This window comes from Neomonachus schauinslandi, chromosome 4, assembly GCF_002201575.2.
Source record: "Neomonachus schauinslandi chromosome 4, ASM220157v2, whole genome shotgun sequence".
In the NCBI taxonomy this organism is placed as follows: domain Eukaryota; kingdom Metazoa; phylum Chordata; class Mammalia; order Carnivora; family Phocidae; genus Neomonachus; species Neomonachus schauinslandi.
Window position 1 is genome coordinate 39,818,556 of NC_058406.1, and position 20,637 is coordinate 39,839,192.

A 20,637-nucleotide genomic window follows, 5' to 3' on the forward strand; every position below is an offset into this window, starting at 1 on the left:
CCAGTCAAACCTAAAAGGAGAAAGAACATGGAGAAAGGTGCTTGAGAGGTTTTTATGACATCACTTCCATTCAAATTCCATTGTTTAGAACTCAGTCATATGGCTTCACCTAATGGTATGGAAAGCTGGGACACAGTAGTCTAGCTTTTTGCCTGGGAAGAAGAGGAAAATGTACTTGGACAAGCAACCAGAAATCTCTTTCTATTTTCTGGAAGAGCTTGTATAAGATAAGAAATACTTGAATCATGGGTATACAGTAGAAATTGTAAAGTTATTGGGGCCTGCTGTTTTCTTTGGGGGAAATTTTGTAACTGCTGATTCAGTTTAATGGATACATGTTCATTTAGGTTTTCTATTACTTCTTGAGTCACTTTTTAGGTACATATAATTTTGTATAAGTTTTAAAATGTATTAGCATAAATTTGTTCAAAGTATTTTCTTATTTTAAACTCTGCTGTAATTGTAATTATGTTCTTTCTTCATTTTAAATATTGTTTACTTATACCTTTCTTTACTTGGTTGTTAATCTAACTAGAGATTTGTCAATCTTACTAGTCTTTACCAAAAATCTTAATTTTTATCCCATTAATTCCTGTTCATTATTTCTTTTCTCTACATTATTTGGGCTTATTTTTTTTTTTTTTTTTTTTTTTTTTTTAGATTTTTTTTTGTTTATTTATTTGAGAGAGAGAATGAGAGAGAGAGAACACATGAGAGGGGATAGGGTCAGAGGACGAAGCAGACCCCCCGCCGAGCAGGGAGCCCGATGCGGGACTCGATCCTGGGACTCCAGGATCATGACCTGAGCCGAAGGCAGTCGCCTAACCAACTGAGCCACCCAGGCGCCCCTATTTGGGCTTATTTTGCTGGTCTTTTTCAACTTGCAATTTGAATGATAAGCTCATTATTTTTCAGCTTTCTTTTTTTTAAAAATTAATTAATTTATTTATTTGACAGAGAGAGACACCGCGAGAGAGGGAACACAAGCAGGGGGAGTGGGAGAGGGAGAAGCAGGCTTCCTGCCGAGCAGGGAGCCCGACTTGGGGCTCGATCCCAGGACCCTGGGATCATGACCTGAGCCGAAGGCAGACGCTTAACGACTGAGCCACCCAGGCGCCCCTCAGCTTTCTTTTCTAATATATGCATTTAGGGCCATACATTTCCCTTGAATTTGGCTCCAGCTTTGTTGCTACAAGTCTTTGTACATATCATTATTCATTACATCTATGTATTTTTAAACTTCCACTGATTTCTTCTTTAATGTGTGAGTTGTTTACAGTGTGATTTTAAATTTCACAAGTATGGGAGCTTTTCTTAGGGTATATATTAGGTTATTAATTTCATAATTTTCAGAGAATGTGGTATGTGTAAAATGATTCTATAAAACTTGTTGAGTCTTTCTTGCTTTATGGCCTGGTATATGCATGTTAAATTTGAGATGTCTTCCTGTTTTTTTTTTTATGTTATTAATTCCTTGCAACATTATCTCATTTATTTCTAATTCTAATTGTGTAAGATAGATAGTATGACTCCCATTTTTCAAATAAGAACATTAAAGTCCAGCCAGCACAGTAAGTAACTTTTCTATATTTGCAGACAGATCTAGTTAGTCTTATAACCACTTGGAACAAACACTAACTAAAAAAGTATGGTCAACTTTTTATACTGGTTGCATATCGGTCTTGCTTATATCTCATTATAGATTTTTAAACCTTTAGGGCAAGGAGTCATTCTTATTTAAATGGCTTTTTATCCCTCACTTGATATCTGAAACAGTGTTCTACACATATTTGGTGTTCAAAAGATTTTTGTTGATTGGGTACCTGGGTGGCTCAGTCAGTTAAGTGACCAACTCTTGGTTTCGGCTTGGGTCATGATCTCAGGGTTGTGAGATCAAGCCCCATAAGGGGCTCCACACTCAGCACAGAGTCGGCTTGAGATTCTTTCCCTTCCTTATCCCTCCCCCTCTGCTCCTTCCATACTTGCTCACTCTCTCTCAAATAAATACATAAAATCTTAAAAATAAATAAAGATTTTTGTTGAATTGGAGTAAACCTGAGACTGAAATCTGGCAAAATTCTAAAAGAGTATAATAAACAGGTAATTTGTGAATACTCAAAAAATAAAACAGGACTTGTAGTTCTGGAATTATTGCAAAAAATAATCTGAAAACACTCCTATAATAATTCTGGGAAAAGTGATAGATATAGGTGTATATAGATAACATCTATATCTATCTATATCCTTTAAATACCTCTATATATCTATCTAAATCTAGACAGATATGTTAAAGGACAGATATATACATACATACATTTATAACTATATAAAGATATATCCTTTATATCAGTATAAAGAATAGATATAGATACATATGTTAAAGGATAGATGGGCTAACAAAGAGGGACCTACAAAGGCAATAAAGGTATAGATATATAAATGGAAGGAAAACTAAGTGAATTTATTTTACTGATGCCAACGCAAAAGAGAGAGTGGCCAATAGTGACCTTTTGATTTTTGTGTTAATGAAGTTATTAATGGCCTTGGAAATAGATGTGAAGAAGTAGGAATTCTCATTTAGACTGCAAATGGTACCAAAAAAAAAGGATCAGTTGTAAGCTGGAGGGTGCTGCCAAGAGAGAGTTTTGTTTATTTTAAGATTTAAGACTTAATGTTCTTGGGGTGCCTGGGTAAGCTGGCTACCTTCGGCTCAGGTCATGATCTCAGGGTCCTGGGATTGAACCCTGCATTGGGCTCTCTGCTCAGTGGGGAGCCTGCTTCTCCCTCTCCCTCTGTCCCCTACTTGTGCTGTCTTTCTCACTCACTCTATCAAATAAATAAATAAAATCTTTTTAAAAAAGGACTGAATGTTCTTGCCTAGCTATCTCTTACTCAGTTTGTAAGATTCAGCTCAGGTGTTATCTCTAGGACTGTACCTGTACTTGGTCAAACTCCTGTTGTCTTAGCACTGTCAAAAGGTCATTATCATAGCACTTAGAATATTTTAATGAATATATCCATTTATTTTTTATTTTTTTAAAGATTTTTATTTATTTATTTGACAGAGAGAGAGAGACAGCGAGAGAGGGAACACAAGCAGGGGGAGTGGGAGAGGGAGAAGCAGGCTTCCTGCCGAGCAGGGAGCCCGATGTGGGGCTCGATCCCAGGATCCTGAGATCATGACCTGAGCCGAAGGCAGACACTCAACGACTGAGCCACCTAGGCACCCCTGAATATATCCATTTAAATTTCTTGTCTCCTGCAGATTATAAACTCTGTGATCATGTGTTATTTATCTTTCAATCACCAATTCTTGACAAAGGTTTGGCAATAGAAAATTCTCAGGCAATGTTTAACTAAACTATGGAGCTTTTAAAAATTTACCCTTTTTATAAATCTACCTGTGACCACATTTTGTACTTATTTCTTCCTTTATAACACTTATATACTTTTTAATTGCATTTATTCCTTTTCACATGTATGACTTTCTTACATACATACTTATATTATTACATACTTATATTATAAACAACATAGTTATATTATTGATTTTTGTAATACTAGCATTTAGCACAGTGCCTATCATTCATTTATTGAATATTCAATCATTTCTTGAGTAACCAGTCATTATTCTAAACTCCAAGAATACCATAATGAAAAAGATTTATCTTCTTGTAGAGGAAGACAGAATAGACAATAAACCAGTAAAGAAAATTATTTACAATAGTAATTATTAAAGACAAAGAAACAAAGTGAAATGATAGAGTAACTGCTGAAAGTGAGGAGTCATTACTTTATTTGTGATTTACTTATTTATTTTTAGAGAGAGAGGTGCACGCGATGAGTGGGGGAGGGGGGCAAAGGGCGAGGGAAAGACAGAACCCTCAAGTAGACTCCCCGCTGAGCTCAGAGCCCAATGTAGGGCTCAATCCCAGGACCCTGAGATCATGACCAGAGCCGAAATCAAGAGCCTGCTGCTTAAAACCAACTGAGCCACCCAGGCACCCCAATAGAGTCATTACTTTAGACAGGATACTTAAGAGCAGAAAAAAGAAAGTAAAAATACTACCTTTGTATGTATATTGACTAAAACTTTAAAGTGAGAAAGGGATCTTAATGATTACAGAGTCCAGCCTTTTCATTTTACAGATTGATTTAGAGAGAATGTGTGACTTGTTGAAGGTATTAACAAATATGTAATTTGTCTTTCTCTTGGTAAAGTGGTTTGGAAACTTTCAGGTTCTTTATACCTGATAAGGATTTCCCTGAGATGTAAATGACCTGTTTAAACCAGGGACTATGATGATGTACTAATCACACCTATTTTCTTGCTTAATGGAGATTTGAAAAAAAAAGAAAAGATAGAGGAGGGCAGGGATCTTCAGGGGAGACAGTTAAGTGGGCTATAATCACAGTGATAACAATAAAGTTCTATAAGGAGACTTGTAGTATCGAAGTAAAGGTGTCAGGAATTACATAAGAAGCTTCAAAATTTTTTTTCCTCAATTTTCTAGATACTCATGGTAGATAATACACACACACACGAAGTCTAGAATAGAAAATTGTAACTATAAGCCCTTACTCCAGGGATAACCATTGTTGATTATTTTCCTTATACAAATGTTTCTCCTCTTTCTTTCTTTTTCTCTTTCTTTCCTTCTTTCCTTCTTTCTTTCCTTCCTTCTTTCTTTCTGTCTTTTTCACAAAATTGAAATTATATTATTTTTATATATTTTTTTAATATTTGAGGAAACCAGAAAAGTGAAAAGAAAAAGGAAAAGGACAAAGGATAACAAACACCCATGTAATCTACTAAATACATGGTTTTTGATCATATAAGCTTCAGATCTTTAGTTTTTTATAGAAATAAAACATTACAGATAAAGTCTATGTTCCATCCATAGTCCCATTCCCCTCATTCCCTCTCCAGACACAACAAATATAATGAATTTAATGTATTTTAATACTTCTATTACATTAATTTTTTTGAAATAGTATTATTTTGTGTTTTCTTTTAATGTGCATACATGGAATCAATACATAATTGGAATAATTGAACATGAATTTATGGGAATTGCTTTTTGCACTGAACATTGTGTTTTTCAGTTCTATTCATGCTGATACATATATATCTAGTTTATTCATAAGTCTTAAGTGTTAACCTTGATGAATTTTCATTGAACACACCTATGTGACCAGCACCCAGCTCAAGAAACAGAACATTACCAGCATTCCTGAACTCCCCAAATACCTGTGTTTGAATTTTATGTCGGCCTTCTTTTGCCCAACATTATTTATGAAATTTATCTATTTTGTTGTGCATAGTTGTAGTCTGTTCTTTCCCATTTATAGAATATTTTGTTTTCTTAAATCAATTCAGTTTTTGAAATTTATCCATTCAACTGTTGATGGGCATTTGTGCAGTTTCTAATTTGTGGCTGTCTCAAATAGTGATGCTATAAACGTAGTACATATTTTTCTGAATGTATATGTATACGTATCATTTTGGTAAATGTCTAAAAATTGTTGGGTCATAGGTATGCATATGTTCAGCTTTAATAATAGAGCCAAACAATTTTCCAAAGTATTGTACAAAACTACATTCGCACCAATGGTGAATGAGAATTCAGGTTACTCTGCCTCCTTGGCAACAATTGACATTTTCTGTCATTTGCATTTTAGGCATCATATAGAGTAGTTGTTATTACCTCATTGTGGTTTAATTAGTACTTCCCTGATTGTTAATGAAGTTTTCATATGTTTATTGGCCATTTAGATACTCTTTTTTATGATATCCTTGAATATTTAACATCCTTACTTAATTGGTTTTTTTCTAACAGATCTAAAGATATTAAGGGTCTCTATTCTCCACCCTATCTAGATAAGGAAGGACCTTAGCAATTTTTAGATTACTATTGTTCCCTCACTTAGTGGTTGTGTGCCTTCAAGCAAGTTTCTTAACTTTATTTTGTCTCAATTGTTTCTGCATCTAGAAAATGAGGAAATAATAGTATTTAACTCAGAGTTGTTGTGAGAATTAAAGGAGTTTAAATATATAATACACTGAGCAGTGCCTGGCATGTAGTATTTACTATATGAATATCAGTTATTATTGTTGTTGTTGTTACTGGCAAAAGGATAGACAATATATATCAAGAGGACAGAATAAAGATTCCAGAAAGAGACTGACACAAATATAGCTACTTGATTTTTGACAAGGGGCAAAAGCAACTCAGTGAAGAAAGGATAGTCTTTTCAACAAATGGTGTTGGAGCCACTGGATATACATATCCAAAGGGGGGGGGAAAGGAACTTGACCCATGCCTTACACCTCTGTAAAAATTAATTCAAAATAAATCATAAATTAAATGTGAAACATAAAACTATAAATCCTTTATAGGAAAACATAGGAGAAAATCTCTGTGGCCTGGGTTAGGCAAAGAGTTCTTAGATAGGACCATAACACAATCCATACAAGGAAAAACTTTATAAATTAGACATCACCAAAATTTAAAAGTTTTGCTCTGTGAAAGACACTCTTTTTTTTTTTTTTAAGATTTTATTTATTTATTCATAAGAGACAGAGAGAGGCAGAGGGAGAAGCAGGCTCCCCACTGAGCAGAGAGCTCAATGCGGGACTCGATCCCAGGACCCTGGGATCATGACCTAAGCCGAAGGCAGACGCTTAACCATCTGAGCCACCCAGGCACCCTGTGAAAGACACTCTTAAGAGAATTGAAAAGACAAGCCATAGACTTGGAGAAAATATTTCCAAATCATGTATCTGACCAAGGACTTGAGGAATTCCAAAAAATCAGCAAAGATGTAAACAAATACTTCACTGAAGAAGATATATGGATGGCAAATAAGCACATGCAAAGATGCTCAACATCATTATTCATTAAGGAAATGCAAATTAAAACCATAGTGAGAAAAAAAAAAAAACCCACAGTGAGATACCACTGTACATCTATTAGAATGACTGAAATAAAGCTAACAATATCAAGCGGTGGTGATGATGCAGAGCAAGTGGAATTATCATATAATGCTGGTGGGAAATCAAGATGATACAGACACTTTGGAAAGCAGCATGGCAGTTTCTTACACATTTAAATATATATTTACTACATGACACTACTGAAATAAAAATTTATGTTCAAACAAACACCTTAATGCAAATGTATAGTAGCTTTAATCCAACAACCCCAAACTGGAAACAAACAAATGTCTCTCAGCTGGGGAATACACAAACTGTGGTACATCTGTAAAATGGAATGTTACTCAGCAATAAAAAGAAACAAACTATTAATACATGCAACACAATGTAAATGAATGTCAGATGCATTATGCTAAGTGAAAAAGGCCAGACTCAAAAGGCCACGTGCTGTATGATTCCATTTATATGAAATTCATATAAGGCAAAAGTATAAGGATGGAGAATAGGGATGGAAAATAAACAATGGTTGCCAGCAATTAGTGCTTGACCACTAAGAGGCAGTATGAGGAAATTTTGGGAGGTGATGGAAGTCTCACGTAACTTGGTTATGGTGCTGTGACAGATATTTTTTGTATTTGTCAAAACTTACAGAACTGCACACACACACAAATGAATTTTACTATATAAATTTAAAAATTTTTTAAATCCTTCTTAGGTTATTTCCCTGAATATTGCTTTTCTACTACTCTATTTTTTCTTTTAGGAACCCTATTACTTTTATATTATATATTCTTAATCTTTTCCAATCTCATATTTCCTTATATTTTTCATTTCTTTAAGTAATTAGGTGAGTTTCATTTCTTTAAGTAATTAGGTGTTATATTTCATCTCATTAATTGTGTTCAAAGAAGAGTTTATCTTAAAATTTTTGAATTTTTCATTTTCTGAGATTCCTTCTTGGTCTTCTATTAGTGGTTCAGGACCCCCTTCCCTCAGAGATTTTGTTAATGTAGAGTCATTCACAGTGCCAAAGGATGATTTGGTCTAGGTCTTGTCTCAGTGATTTTCTCTGCTTCTTCTAGCTAATTATTGCTTCCAGATCTCAGTGCTTCATATGCCTGTGGTTTTAGCCTCTACTTATTTCTCTGTGTTGCTTTTATTTTTTTGTCCGTAGAAATCTTTATCTTTTTTTCCCCAAAGTTTTATTTATTTAAGTAATCTCTACACACTGTGTGGGGCTCGAACTCATGACCCCCAGATCAAGAGTCACATGTTCTTCTGACTGAGCTGGCCAGGTGCCCCTAGAAATCTTTATCTTATATTTGAGTATGATTATGTCTTTTTAATTTTTTAAAAATATGCATTTTACCAATCTTGCTTGTATCAATGAATACTGTCTGATATTTTGTTATACCACTCTGCCAGTGATTCTCAGCTGGGGCAGTTTTACCCCCCAGAATACATTTGCCTGTAGACATCTTTGGTACAATGCATAGAACAATCCCTACAACAAATTATCTGATCCAAAAGATCAATAGTATTGATGTTGAGAAACCCTGCACTAAATAATTAAAGAATATGATATTTTTCATATGTAACATCATCATAACTTATTTAATTGCCTTCCTAAGTTGTTTTACTTAGAAGTTGTTGTGGGTTTTTTTTTGTATTGTAAGTATCACTTTGATAAATAGCCTTCTATAATTTTTTGGTACCATTAATTAATTCCCAAATGTAGACATTTTCTGAACCCAAAGAAAACTATGATTTGAGAGGCATCATCTTGGAAGCTGGAAATTACTTAGGAAACAAAAATATGGGAAATACAAAGTCTTTATCATGTCATATTTTTAGTGGAACTTATAATATGTTCACACATAAAGATCTTCCATTAGTTTTATTTTTTTAAGATTTTATTTAAATTCCAGTTAATTAACATACAGTATAATATTAATTTCAGGTGTACAATTTAGTGATTCAACATTTCTATGCAACACCTGGCACTCATCACAAGTGCATCCTTAATCCCCATCATCTTTTTTAACCCATCCTCTCTGGTAATCATCAGTTTGTTCTCTATAGTTTTATACTTTTAAACCCTTTTTTCCCAGGTAATATGCAGTTGACCCTTGGACAGCATGGGTTTGAACTGTGAGGGTCCACTTATATGTGGATGATTTTCAATATAGTATAGGACTATTAATGTATTTTCTCCTCCCTATAATTTTCTTAATAACATTTTCTTTTCTTTAGCTTATTTATTGTAAGACTACAGTATATAATACATAGAACATACAAAATATGTGTTAATCGACTGTTTATGTTATTGGTGAGGCTTCCAGTCTGCAGTAGGCTGTTGTTTATATATGTATGTACATAAGTAGTTAAGTTTTCGGAGAGTCAAAGTTATATGTAGATTTGTGAGTTTGCATAGGTTGGTGCCCCTAATCCTCGCATTGTTTAAGGGTCAGCTGTACTCTTAAATTGTTTTAAGGCCCTTTGTGTTCTTTTTTTTTTTTTAAAGATTTTATTTATTTATTTGAGACAGAGAGAATGAGAGAGAGAGAGCACATGAGAGGGGGGAGGGTCAGAGGCAGAAGCAGGCTCCCTGCCGAGCAGGGAGCCCGATGCGGGACTCGATCCAGGGACTCCAGGATCATGACCTGAGCCGAAGGCAGTCGCTTAACCAACTGAGCCACCCAGGCGCCCCAAGGCCCTTTGTGTTCTATACAGCTTTTTGTGAAAGCTTCCTACAGCTTGCTTTATGGTTAGGTATCAGATTTCAGAATCTTAAGGAATACTTGACCAACCTGTCTATAAATACCTCGTGCATTCTTTATTCTTAATTCTTTTCAATACATACCAGTATTAAGATGGTTTATAGAAGGGATAAGATAATAGAAAAAAACAGAGGACTGGCTTTAATCTGCTGCCTAATCTCAGTTCAGATCTCGCTCTTACCTAGACCTCAATTTTATCATCTGTAAAATGAAGGAGTTATACCACATAATTCCTAAAGGCTTTTCCAATTTTAAACCTGTGATATGCTATTATTTTATATTGCTTTTATTTAGCTTTTGGCCATGATCTTTTATTGTTCCTGAGATAAAATAGAGATAAAACAAAGATTTCTAAAATATTTTAAAGTTCCTCATATTTGTTCTTTATTACCCTCCATCTGCCTTCTTGTAGTGATTGATAATACAAATTTTAAAATGCAAAGTGTCTTATGTTGGAGGATTGCAAAGAATGATACTGGAAAAATAACAAAAATTTACAGCTAGACTGGGAAAGGAGAAAGCTAGATAAGAAAAAAGGAGGTGACAGCTGTACAAAAACAAACAAAACCTAGGTATCAAATCGAGGCAGGGTCAGAGAAATGCACCCTGGACCCTAATCACCATGAGGCCTTGTGTTGAAATTTGTTAGTATTGCACAGGAGCCTAGAATTCAGGTTTCCCAACTTCCTGGTTAATGTTTTAACACTATAGTATGTCATAGCATTCATATTATTATGTCATTTAATTTTACCTAGAGAATGAAGATACATGCATGAAATAATCTTTTATAATTTATTTGTATAGGTTTTTTTTAACCACTTAACTTATTTTCTGGCTGCTGGTGCTGTTACTTTGGGAATTGGTTTCTTTGCTTTGGCATCAGCTTTGTGGTTCCTGATTTGCAAACGAAGGTAAGGTTTATTAGAATGCTTAACTTTTTTTCCTCTTAAAAATTCAGTGAAAGACTTTTTCAAATGGTATTAAATAACTATAATAGCACTGATTCTGTGATTTGAGGTTTGGTTATAGACACTTTGATTGGGGAGGGAAAGCTTTACATGTTTAAAATAGCCCAGAAAGACAAGTCCTACTACTATAATAGTCTGAGCACTGTAATAGCAATCTTCATGCATTAAAATTTTAAGGAATAATGAGACATATTTTATTCTCTAGAAGATGTGTGTTCAAATTATAAGGCTAGAAATTTAAAAATTTTTTGATTTCTAATTTAGAGGTTAAAAACATTACTGAGACAAAAAGACTCTCTTTCTTTAGGAGATATTTAAGAGAAGAGCTGACAGAATGCTCTGGTATAGTCTAAATGTAGTCTTTTGCCAGAGACAGAAAACCCTAAAATTTGGTGGTTTTGATTATTTTGTTCAGTATTTGCTTTGTTTGATGTTTAAAAATGTAAATTGTAACACATTCTTGCACACACTCTTCCAGTATTCCCTATCTCAGCAAATGAATGCATACTATCTATTCATTTGCACAAGTCAGAAAACTGGAAATTATTCACTTATTCATTCTTTTAACAAATATTTATTGGTGCCTGCCATTGTTCTAGGTACCGAGGATACAACTGTGAACAAGTCAGACAGTTTCTGTTTCATAGACTAGCAGTGCCACTGGGAGGAGACAGATAATGAAAAATAAAATGGTCAGGGAATATCTCTTCAAGTGGGCAATATTTAATCTGAAATCAGAGTTAAAAGAAAGAGCCAACCATGTGAAGACTTTGTCAAAGAGCTCTCTCAGCTGAGGGGTTAGCAAGTACAAAGACCCCACATGGGAATGTTCTCAGTATTGTTCAATAAAGGGAAAGAAGGCTAGTGTATAGACTGTAGTGAGTGAGGGAAATAATGATGAGACTGAAGATGTAGATGGGGGCTAGATCACATAGGATGTTGTAGGCCAAAATATGGAGTTTGGATTTTATTATTTATGCCATCATAAGGTTTTAAGCCAGAGAATGACATTATCAGCATAATAATGGCTAACATTGAGGGCTTACTACATGGTAGGCACTGTTCTAAGTGCTTTATACGTGATCTCATTTAACCACCCCATGAGGTAGCAGTAATATTATCTCTCTTTTAAGGACACTATAATGTCACCTATAGATGATGTACATTTTTATAAAACTTAAAATTTGAGATATAATTCACATACAGTATAATACATAGATTTTAAATGTATGATGATGAATTTCAGCAAATATATTCCCATGTAATCACAACCCCAGTCAAGATATACAACTTTCCATCACCCTGGAAAGTTCCCTCATGCTCCTTTCCAGGCATCACTCCCCAACTCCCACTCAGAGGCAGTCATTATTCTGATTTTTATTACCAGAGGTTAATTTTGTCTAGTCTTGAGTTACATGTAAATGGAATCATATGGACTTTTTTATGTTTGCTTTTTTGAGTTAACATAATATTTTTGAGATTCATTCATGTCATTGTATTATCTGTATTTCATTCTTTTTATTGATGATTTTTATTAATTGTATAAATATACCTCACTTTATTCTTAATGGACAACTGGGTCATTTCCAGTTTTTAGTTCTTAGGAGTAAGGCTGCTATGAATGTTCTTGTATAAATCTTTTTGTACATGTGCTTTCACTTCTCTTGGGTAAATGCCTAAGAGTAGCATTGCTGGATCATATGTGGTTAACTTTGTAGCAAACTGCTGAACAGTTTTCCAAAGTGGGTTACATGCTCCTACCAGCAATATATAAGAGTTCTAATTCATTTTTTTAAAAGATAATGTCTTAGACTAATATGGAAGTAGAGGAGATAAAAAGAAGAGGTTGGATTTGGGGTGTGTTTTGCAGGTCAAGTTAGCAGGGCTGGTTTGATGGATTAGATAAGGTAAGGGAAGATAAATGAAATGGCAGAATTAATGCTAACACCTACGTTTTTACCATGAGCAGCTGAGTGGTTTATCATGCCATTTACTGAGATGAGAATATGATTAGAGAGGGGAGCAAGTTGAGGGAATAGTGATAAACTAGGAGTTGCAATTTGAAAAGTCTTTTGGACATCCATTAGAAATGTCAAATACTCAGATATACTTGTAGGAACTTCAGAAGAGAGTCTAAGCCTGAAGATTTAGGATATCAATGTATAGAGGGTATCTAAGGTCATAGAACTGGGTGAGACTAACCAGGGAGTGATTGTTGGAAGAAAAGAACCTAGGACTGTGCCCTTCAGCCCACCAACATTTAGAAATCTAGCAAAAGAATAGGAAGAATCAATATCTGAGAAGGAAAAACAGGAAATTCAAACACTGGGAAGCTAAAGACCATTCTGCTCAAGAATGTTTGGGTCAACCAGGAAATCAAAGAAGAACTCAACCAATTCATGGAAATCAATGAGAATGAAAACACATCAGTCCAAAACCTATGGGATACTGCAAAGGGGGTCCTAAGGGGGAAATACATAGCCATCCAAGCCTCACTCAAAAAAATAGAAAAATCCCGAATTCACCAACTAACTCTACACCTTAAAGAACTAGAGAAAAAGCAACAAATGGTGCCCAAGCCATGCATTAGAAGAGAAATAATTAAGATTAGAGCAGAGATCAATGAATTAGAAGCCAGAAACACAGTAGATCAGATCAGCAAAACTAGAAGCTGGTTCTTTGAAAGAATTAACAAGATCGATAAACCACTGGCCAAACTTATCCAAAAGAAAAGAGAAAAGACCCAAATTAATAAAATTATGAATAAAGGGGAGCGATCACGACTAACACCAAGGAAATAGAAACAATTATTAGAAATTATTATCAACAACTATATGCCAATAAATTGAGTAACCTGCATGAAATGGATGCCTTCCTGGAAACCTATAAACTCCCAAGACTGAAACAGGAAGAAATTGACAACCTGAATAGGCCAATAACCAGTAATGAGATTGAAGCAGTGATCAAAAACCTCCCAAAAAACAAGAGTCCAGGGCCTGATGGATTCCCTGGGGAATTCTACCAAACATTCAAAGAAGAAATAATACCTATTCTTCTGAAGCTGTTTCAAAAAGTAGAAACAGAAGGAAAGCTTCCAGACTCATTCTATGAGGCCAGCGTTACCTTAATCCCCAAACCAGGCAAAGACCCCATCAGAAAGGAGAATTTCAGACCAATAATCCTGATGAATATGGATTCCAAAATCCTCAACAAAATCCTAGCTAATAGGATCCACCATTAAAAGGATCATCCACCATGACCAAGTGAGATTTCTCCCCGGGATGCAAGGGTGGTTCAACATTCGCAAATCAATCAATGTGATAGAACACATTAATAAGAGGAGGGAGAAGAACCATATGTCCTCTCAATTGATGCAGAAAAAGCATTTGACAAAATACAGCATCCTTTCCTGATTAAAACTCTTCAGAGTATAGGGATTGAGGGAACATTCCTCAAGTTCATAAAATCCATCTATGAAAAACCCACAGCGACTATCATCCTCAATGGGGAAAAGCTGAGAGCCTTTCCCTTAAGATCAGGAACACATCGAGGATGCCCACTCTCGCCACTATTGTTCAACATAGTACTAGAAGTCCTAGCAACAGCAATCAGACAACAAAAAGAAATAATAGGTATTCAAATCGGCAGAGAAGAAGTCAAACTCTCTCTTTTCGCAGATGACATGATACTTTATGTGGAAATTCCAAAAGACTCCACCCCCAAATTACTAGAACTCATACAGCAGTTCAGTAATGTGGCAGGATATAAAATCAATGCACAGATATCAGTTGCTTTCTTATACACTAACAATGCAACTGTAGAAAGAGAAATTAGCAAAATGATTCCATTTACAATAGCACCAAAAACCATAAGATACCTCAGAATAAACCTAAGCAAAGAGGTAAAGGATCTATACTCTAGAACTGCAGAACACTCATGAAAGAAATTGAAGAAGACACAAAAAGATGAAAAAACATTCCATGCTCATGGATCGGAAGAATAAATATTGTTAAAATGTCTATGCTGCCCAGAGCAATCTATACCTTCCATGCCATCCCAATCAAAATTCCAATGACATTTTTCAAAGTGCTGGAACAAACAATCCTAAAATTTGTATGGAATCAGAAAAGACCCCAAATCGCCAAGAAAATGTTGAAAATGAAAAACAAAGCTGGGGGCATCACATTGCCCGATTTCGAGGTATATTACAAAGCTGTGATCACCAAGACAGGATGGTACTGGCACAAAAACAGACATACAGACCAATGGAACAGAATAGAGAGCCCAGATATGGACCCTCAACTCTATGGTCAAATAATCTTCGACAAAGCAGGAAAAACATGCAATGGAAAAAAGACAGTCTCTTCAATAAATGGTGCTGGGAAAATTGGACAGCCACATGCAGAAGGATGAAACTTGACCATTCTCTAACACCATTCACAAAGATAAACTCAAAAGGGATGAAATACCTCAATGTGAGACAGGAATCCATCAAAATCCTAGAGGAGAACATAGGCAGTAACCTCTTTGACATTGGCCACAGCAACTTCTTTCAAGATACATCTCCAAAAACTAGTGAAACAAAAGCAAAAATGAACTTTTGGGACTTCATCAAGATAAAAATCTTTTGCACAGCAAAGGAAACAGTCAACAAAACAAAGAGGCAACCCACAGAATGGGAGAAGATATTTGCAAATGACACTACAGATAAAGGGCTGGTATCCAAGATCTATAAAGAACTTCTCAAACTCAACACCCAAAAAACAAATAATCAAGTCAAAAAATGGGCAGAAGACATGAACAGACACTTCTCCAAAGAAGACATACAAATGGCTAACAGACACATCATCATCATTAGCCATCAGGGAAATTCAAATCAAAACTGCATTAAGATACCACCTTACACCAGTTAGAATGGCAAAAATTGACAAGGCAAGAAACAACAGATGTTGGAGAGGTTGTGGAGAAAGGGGAACCCTCTTACACTGTTGGTGGGAATGCAAGTTGGTACAGCCACTTTGGAAAACAGTGTGGAGGTGCCTCAAAAAATTAAAAATAGAGCTACCCTATGACCCAGCAATTGCACTCCTGGGTATTTACCCCAAAGACACAGATGTAGTGAAAAGAAGGGCCATATGCACCCCAATGTTCATAGCAGCAATGTCCACAATAGCCAAACTGTGGAAAGAGCCGAGATACCCTTCAACAGATGAATGGATAAAGAAGATGTGGTCCATATATACAATGGAATATTACTCAGCCAACAGAAAGGATGAATATCCAACTTTTACATCACCATGGATGGGACTAGAGGAGATTATGCTAAGTGAAATAAGTCAAGCAGAGAAAGTCAATTATCATACGGTTTCACTTATTTGTGGAACATAAGGAAGAGCATGAAGGACATTGGGAGAAGGAAGGGAAAAATGAAGGGGGGGTATCCGAGGGAGAGATCAACCATGAGAAACTATGGACTCTGAGAAACAAACTGACAGTTTTAGAGGGGACGGGGGTGTGGGGATGGGTTAGCCTGGTGATGGATATTAAAGAGGGCACCTTCTGCATGGAGCACTGGGTGTTACATGAAAACAATGAATCATGGAACACTACATCAAAAACTAATGATGTAAGGTGACTAACATAACATAATAAAATAAAATTAAATAAAAAAAATAAAAGGCACATGGAAACAAACAAAAATGAAAACACAATAGTCCAGGGGCACCTGGGTGGCTCAGTCAGTTAAGCGTCTGCCTTCAGCTTAGGTCATGATCTCTGGATCCTGGGATTGAGCCCCGGGGTTGGGCTCCCTGCTCGGCAGGGAGTCTGTTTCTCCCTCTCCCTCTGCCCCTCCTCCCTGCTTTATGTGGAAAACCCAAAAACTCCACCCCCAAATTACTAGAACTCATACAGCAATTCAGTCTTTCTCTTTCTCTCTCTCAAATAAATTAATAAATAAAATCTTTAAAAAAAAATCCACAATGGTCCAAATTCTTTGGGATACAGCAAAAGCAATTATTTTTTAAATTTATTTTTTATTTTTACTCTTTAGAGGAAGAGAGAGAGAAAGGAGGGGCAGAGGAGAGGGAGAAAGAGAATCTTAAGCAGGCTCCACTCCCAGCACAGAGCCTGACAGAGGGCTCAATCTCATGACCTTGAGATCATGACCTGAGCTGAAACCAAGAGTTAGATACTTAACAGACTGAGCCACCTGGCCACCCCCAGCAAAAGCAATTCTAAGAGGGAAGTTTACAGTAATACAGGCCTACCTCATGAGGCAAGAAAAACCTCAAACAACCTAAAGGAACTAGGAAAAGAACAACAAACAAAACCTAAAACCAGCAGAAGAAAGGAAATAATAATAAAGATTAGAGCAGAAATAAATGATATAGAAACTTAAAAAAAAAAAACAAATCAATGAAACCAGGAGCTGGTTCTTTGAAAGATCAACAAAATTGATAAACCTCTAGGCAGACTCTTCCAGAAAGGAGGGGGGGGGGATTCAAATGAACAAAATCATCAATGAAAGAACGAAAGAGAAGAAATAACAACATCCCAGAAATACAAATAATTTTAAGAGATTATGAAAAACTGTATGCCAACAAATTAGACAACCTAGAAGAAATGGATAAATTCAGAGAAATATAATCTACCAAAACTGAAACTGGAAGAAACAGAAAATTTGAATAGATCTATTACCAGCGAGGTGATTGAATCTGTAATCAAAAAACACCAAACAAACAATAGTCCAGGGCCAGATGCCTTCACGGGTGAATGCTACCAAACATTTAAAGAAGAGTTAATACCTATTCTACTCAAAGTATTCTAAAAAATAGAAGAAGGAAAACTTTCAAATTCATTCTATGAGGCCAGCATTATCCTGATATCAAAACCAGATAAATATACCACAAAAAGGAGAACTATAGGCCAATATCTCTGATGAACATAGATGCAAAAATCTCAACAAAATACTAGCAAATAGAATCCACCAATATTTAAAAAAGTCATTCACCATGACCAAGTGGGATTTATTCCTGGGATGCAAGGGTGGTTCAATATTCACAAAATAATCAGTGTGATATATCTCATCAATAAAAGAAAGTAAAAACTTTGATCACCTCAATAGATGCAGAAAAAGCATTTGACAAAGTACAACATCAATTCATGATAAAAAACCCTTTAAAAAGTAGGTTTAGAGGGAACATACCTCAACATAATAAAGCCATACATGAAAAACCCACAGCTATTATCATTCTCAGTGGGGAAAAACAGAGCTTTCCTCCTAAGGTCAGGAACAAGACAAGGATGTCCACTCTTACCACTTTTACTCAACATAGTACCAGAAGTCCTAGCCAAAGCAATTAGACAACAATAAATAATAAATAAATAATGCTGTTTATTGCAGCATTATTTACAGTAGCCAAACTATGGGAGCAGCCCAAGTGTCCATCGAATGATGAATGGATAAAGAAGATGTGGTATAATAGACAATGGAATATTATTTGGCCATAAAAAAGAATAAAATATTGCCATTTGCATGAATGGAGCTAGAGAGTATAATGTTAAGCAAAATAAGTCAGAGAGATAAATACCATATGATTTCACTAATATGTGGATTTTAAGGAACAAAACAAAGAGCAAAACAAAAGAGAGAGAGAGAGGGAAACCAAGAAGTGACTCTTAACTATAGAGAACAAACTGATGGTTATCAGAAGGGAGGTGAAGGGGAGGATGGGTGAAATAGGTGATGGAGATTAAGGAGTGCACTTGTCATGATGAGCACTGAGTGATGTATGGACTTGTTGAATTACTATATTTACACCTGAAACTAAGATAACATTGTATGTTAACAATACTGGAATTTAAAATTTTTAAAAGAAATAGAGGGAAAAAATTAGAAAATGTTTCAAGAAGGAGGAGATGATATTGAAAGTGCTTAAGAAGTTGAGAAAGATGAGGATGGAGAAATAATTTTTGGATTTGTCAACATGGAAGTTATTGATGACCTTTAACAGTTTTGGTGGAGTGATGGGTTCAGAAGCTCACATTTGAATAAAACGCAGGAGGTAAGAGAATTGAATCAAGTATAGATCTCTCTTTAAGGAAGATGGGTTTTTTTTGTTTTGTATTGTTTTGTTTTGTTTTTGGTGAAGGGGAGTTGACAAATGGGGAAGTAGCTGGAGGAGAATGTGAGGTCAAGGAAGGGGTTTTTTTTCTCTCTAAAAATTGAAGACATGCTTGATATCTTCCTCTCTCTTTCATGCTTCCCCCAAATTTGAACCATCACCAAGTTCTATTTATTTACCTCATAAATCACTCAAATCTATCCTTTTCTTTCAGTTACCACTGCCACCATCTTATTTAAGTTATCATTATCCCTCACATAGATTACTGCAGTACAAGTTATAACTGACACTCTACCTTTACTATCATCCTCATTAAATCTCTTCACACTTAAGCCAGACATTTTCCAAATTTCCAAATACACATCTAATGAAGTTCCCAGACCATTCCATCCCATTCCCCACTATATTATAAAGGACTTCCCATTGCTTTTAGGATAAAGACAAGTGGCATGACTTTTTTTTTTTTTAGATTTTATTTATTTGCGAGACAGAGAATGAGAGACAGAGAGCATGAGAGGGAGGAGGGTCAGAGGGAGAAGCAGACTCCCTGCGGAGCAGGGAGCCTGATGTGGGACTCGATCCAGGGGCTCCAGGATCATGACCTGAGCCGAAGGCAGTCGCTTAACCAACTGAGCCACCCAGGCGCCCAAGCGGCATGACTTTTAGGGCCTTACATGGTCTGCCCATTTCATCTCCCACTTCTCTCTTGCTTTCACTGCTTCTGTTGCACTGTCCTAATCTGGCCCCTAGGTCTTTATACTTGATATGCTTTCTGACTGGAACATTCTTTCTTCTGCATCTCCCTTCCTCCACAATACTCTACCTAATAACTAACTATTGCTTCAAATGCCCAATTCAATCATCCCTTCCTCAGAAAAGCCTTCCTTAACCTCTTTAACCAGATTAATTCCCTTTGTTGCATACTCCCACAGTCCACCAGGTACCTTTCCTTGATAACACTTTCCAAAGTTGTAATTTTTCATTTTCTTGTCAGCATTTTATTAATGTCTGTCTTCCTTAATAGTGTTTAACTTCCACGAGAGCAATAACAGTTCTATGAGGGTAGTGGCTGTGCTTTTTTTTCCTTGCCACTATATATACAACATGCAGCATAATGCCTGACACATAGTACTGAATAAATATCTGTTAAGTGAACTGAATTCAATGAATGAGTGAATCCTAATTGTACCTCATTAAGTAATGCAATACAGTCTCTTGAATTAATTTAGAAATTTTCTAGTACTTCTGTAAGAAGAAATGGCAATCAGCATTATTTTTTAAACAGTGTTTATGGTGACTAACATAATAAAATAAAATTAAAAAAAATAAAGGCCATAATTCCTTGAAAAAATAAATAAAATAAATAGTTAAGTTTGGAATGACTGCATAAGAAGTAGCTTAATTTACATTCTATGAATAAAATAGGTGTAGTGAAATCAGTAACATATGAGAAGGGAATATATATGTTGATTGGTGTTTTAAAAATAAATATATAGTGTATGGAACCAGAAAAGACCCCGCATAGCCAGAGGAATGTTGAAAAAGAAAAGCAAAGCCGGCGGCATCACAATTCCGGACTTCCAGCTCTATTACAAAGCTGTCATCATTAAGACAGCATGGTACTGGCACAAAAACAGACACATAAATCAATGGAACAGAATAGAGACCCCAGAAATGGACCCTCAACTCTATGGTCAACTCATCTTTGACAAAGCAGGAAAGAATGTCCAATGGAACAAAGACAGTCTCTTCAACAAATGGTGTTGGGAAAATTGGATAGCCACATGCAGAAGAATGAAACTGGACCATTTCCTTACACCACACAC

General features: G+C 35.7%; 1 protein-coding gene across 1 annotated transcript in view; it reads left to right on the forward strand.

The window, feature by feature from the left end:
• C4H1orf185 (chromosome 4 C1orf185 homolog) overlaps positions 1-20,637 on the forward strand; it is a 44,270-nt gene that overhangs the window by 11,984 nt on the left and 11,649 nt on the right. Inside the window, exon 2 of the mRNA XM_021684447.1 lies at positions 10,522-10,628. Coding sequence (XP_021540122.1) covers positions 10,522-10,628 — 107 coding nt within the window. The remainder of the gene's footprint in view (positions 1-10,521; positions 10,629-20,637) is intronic.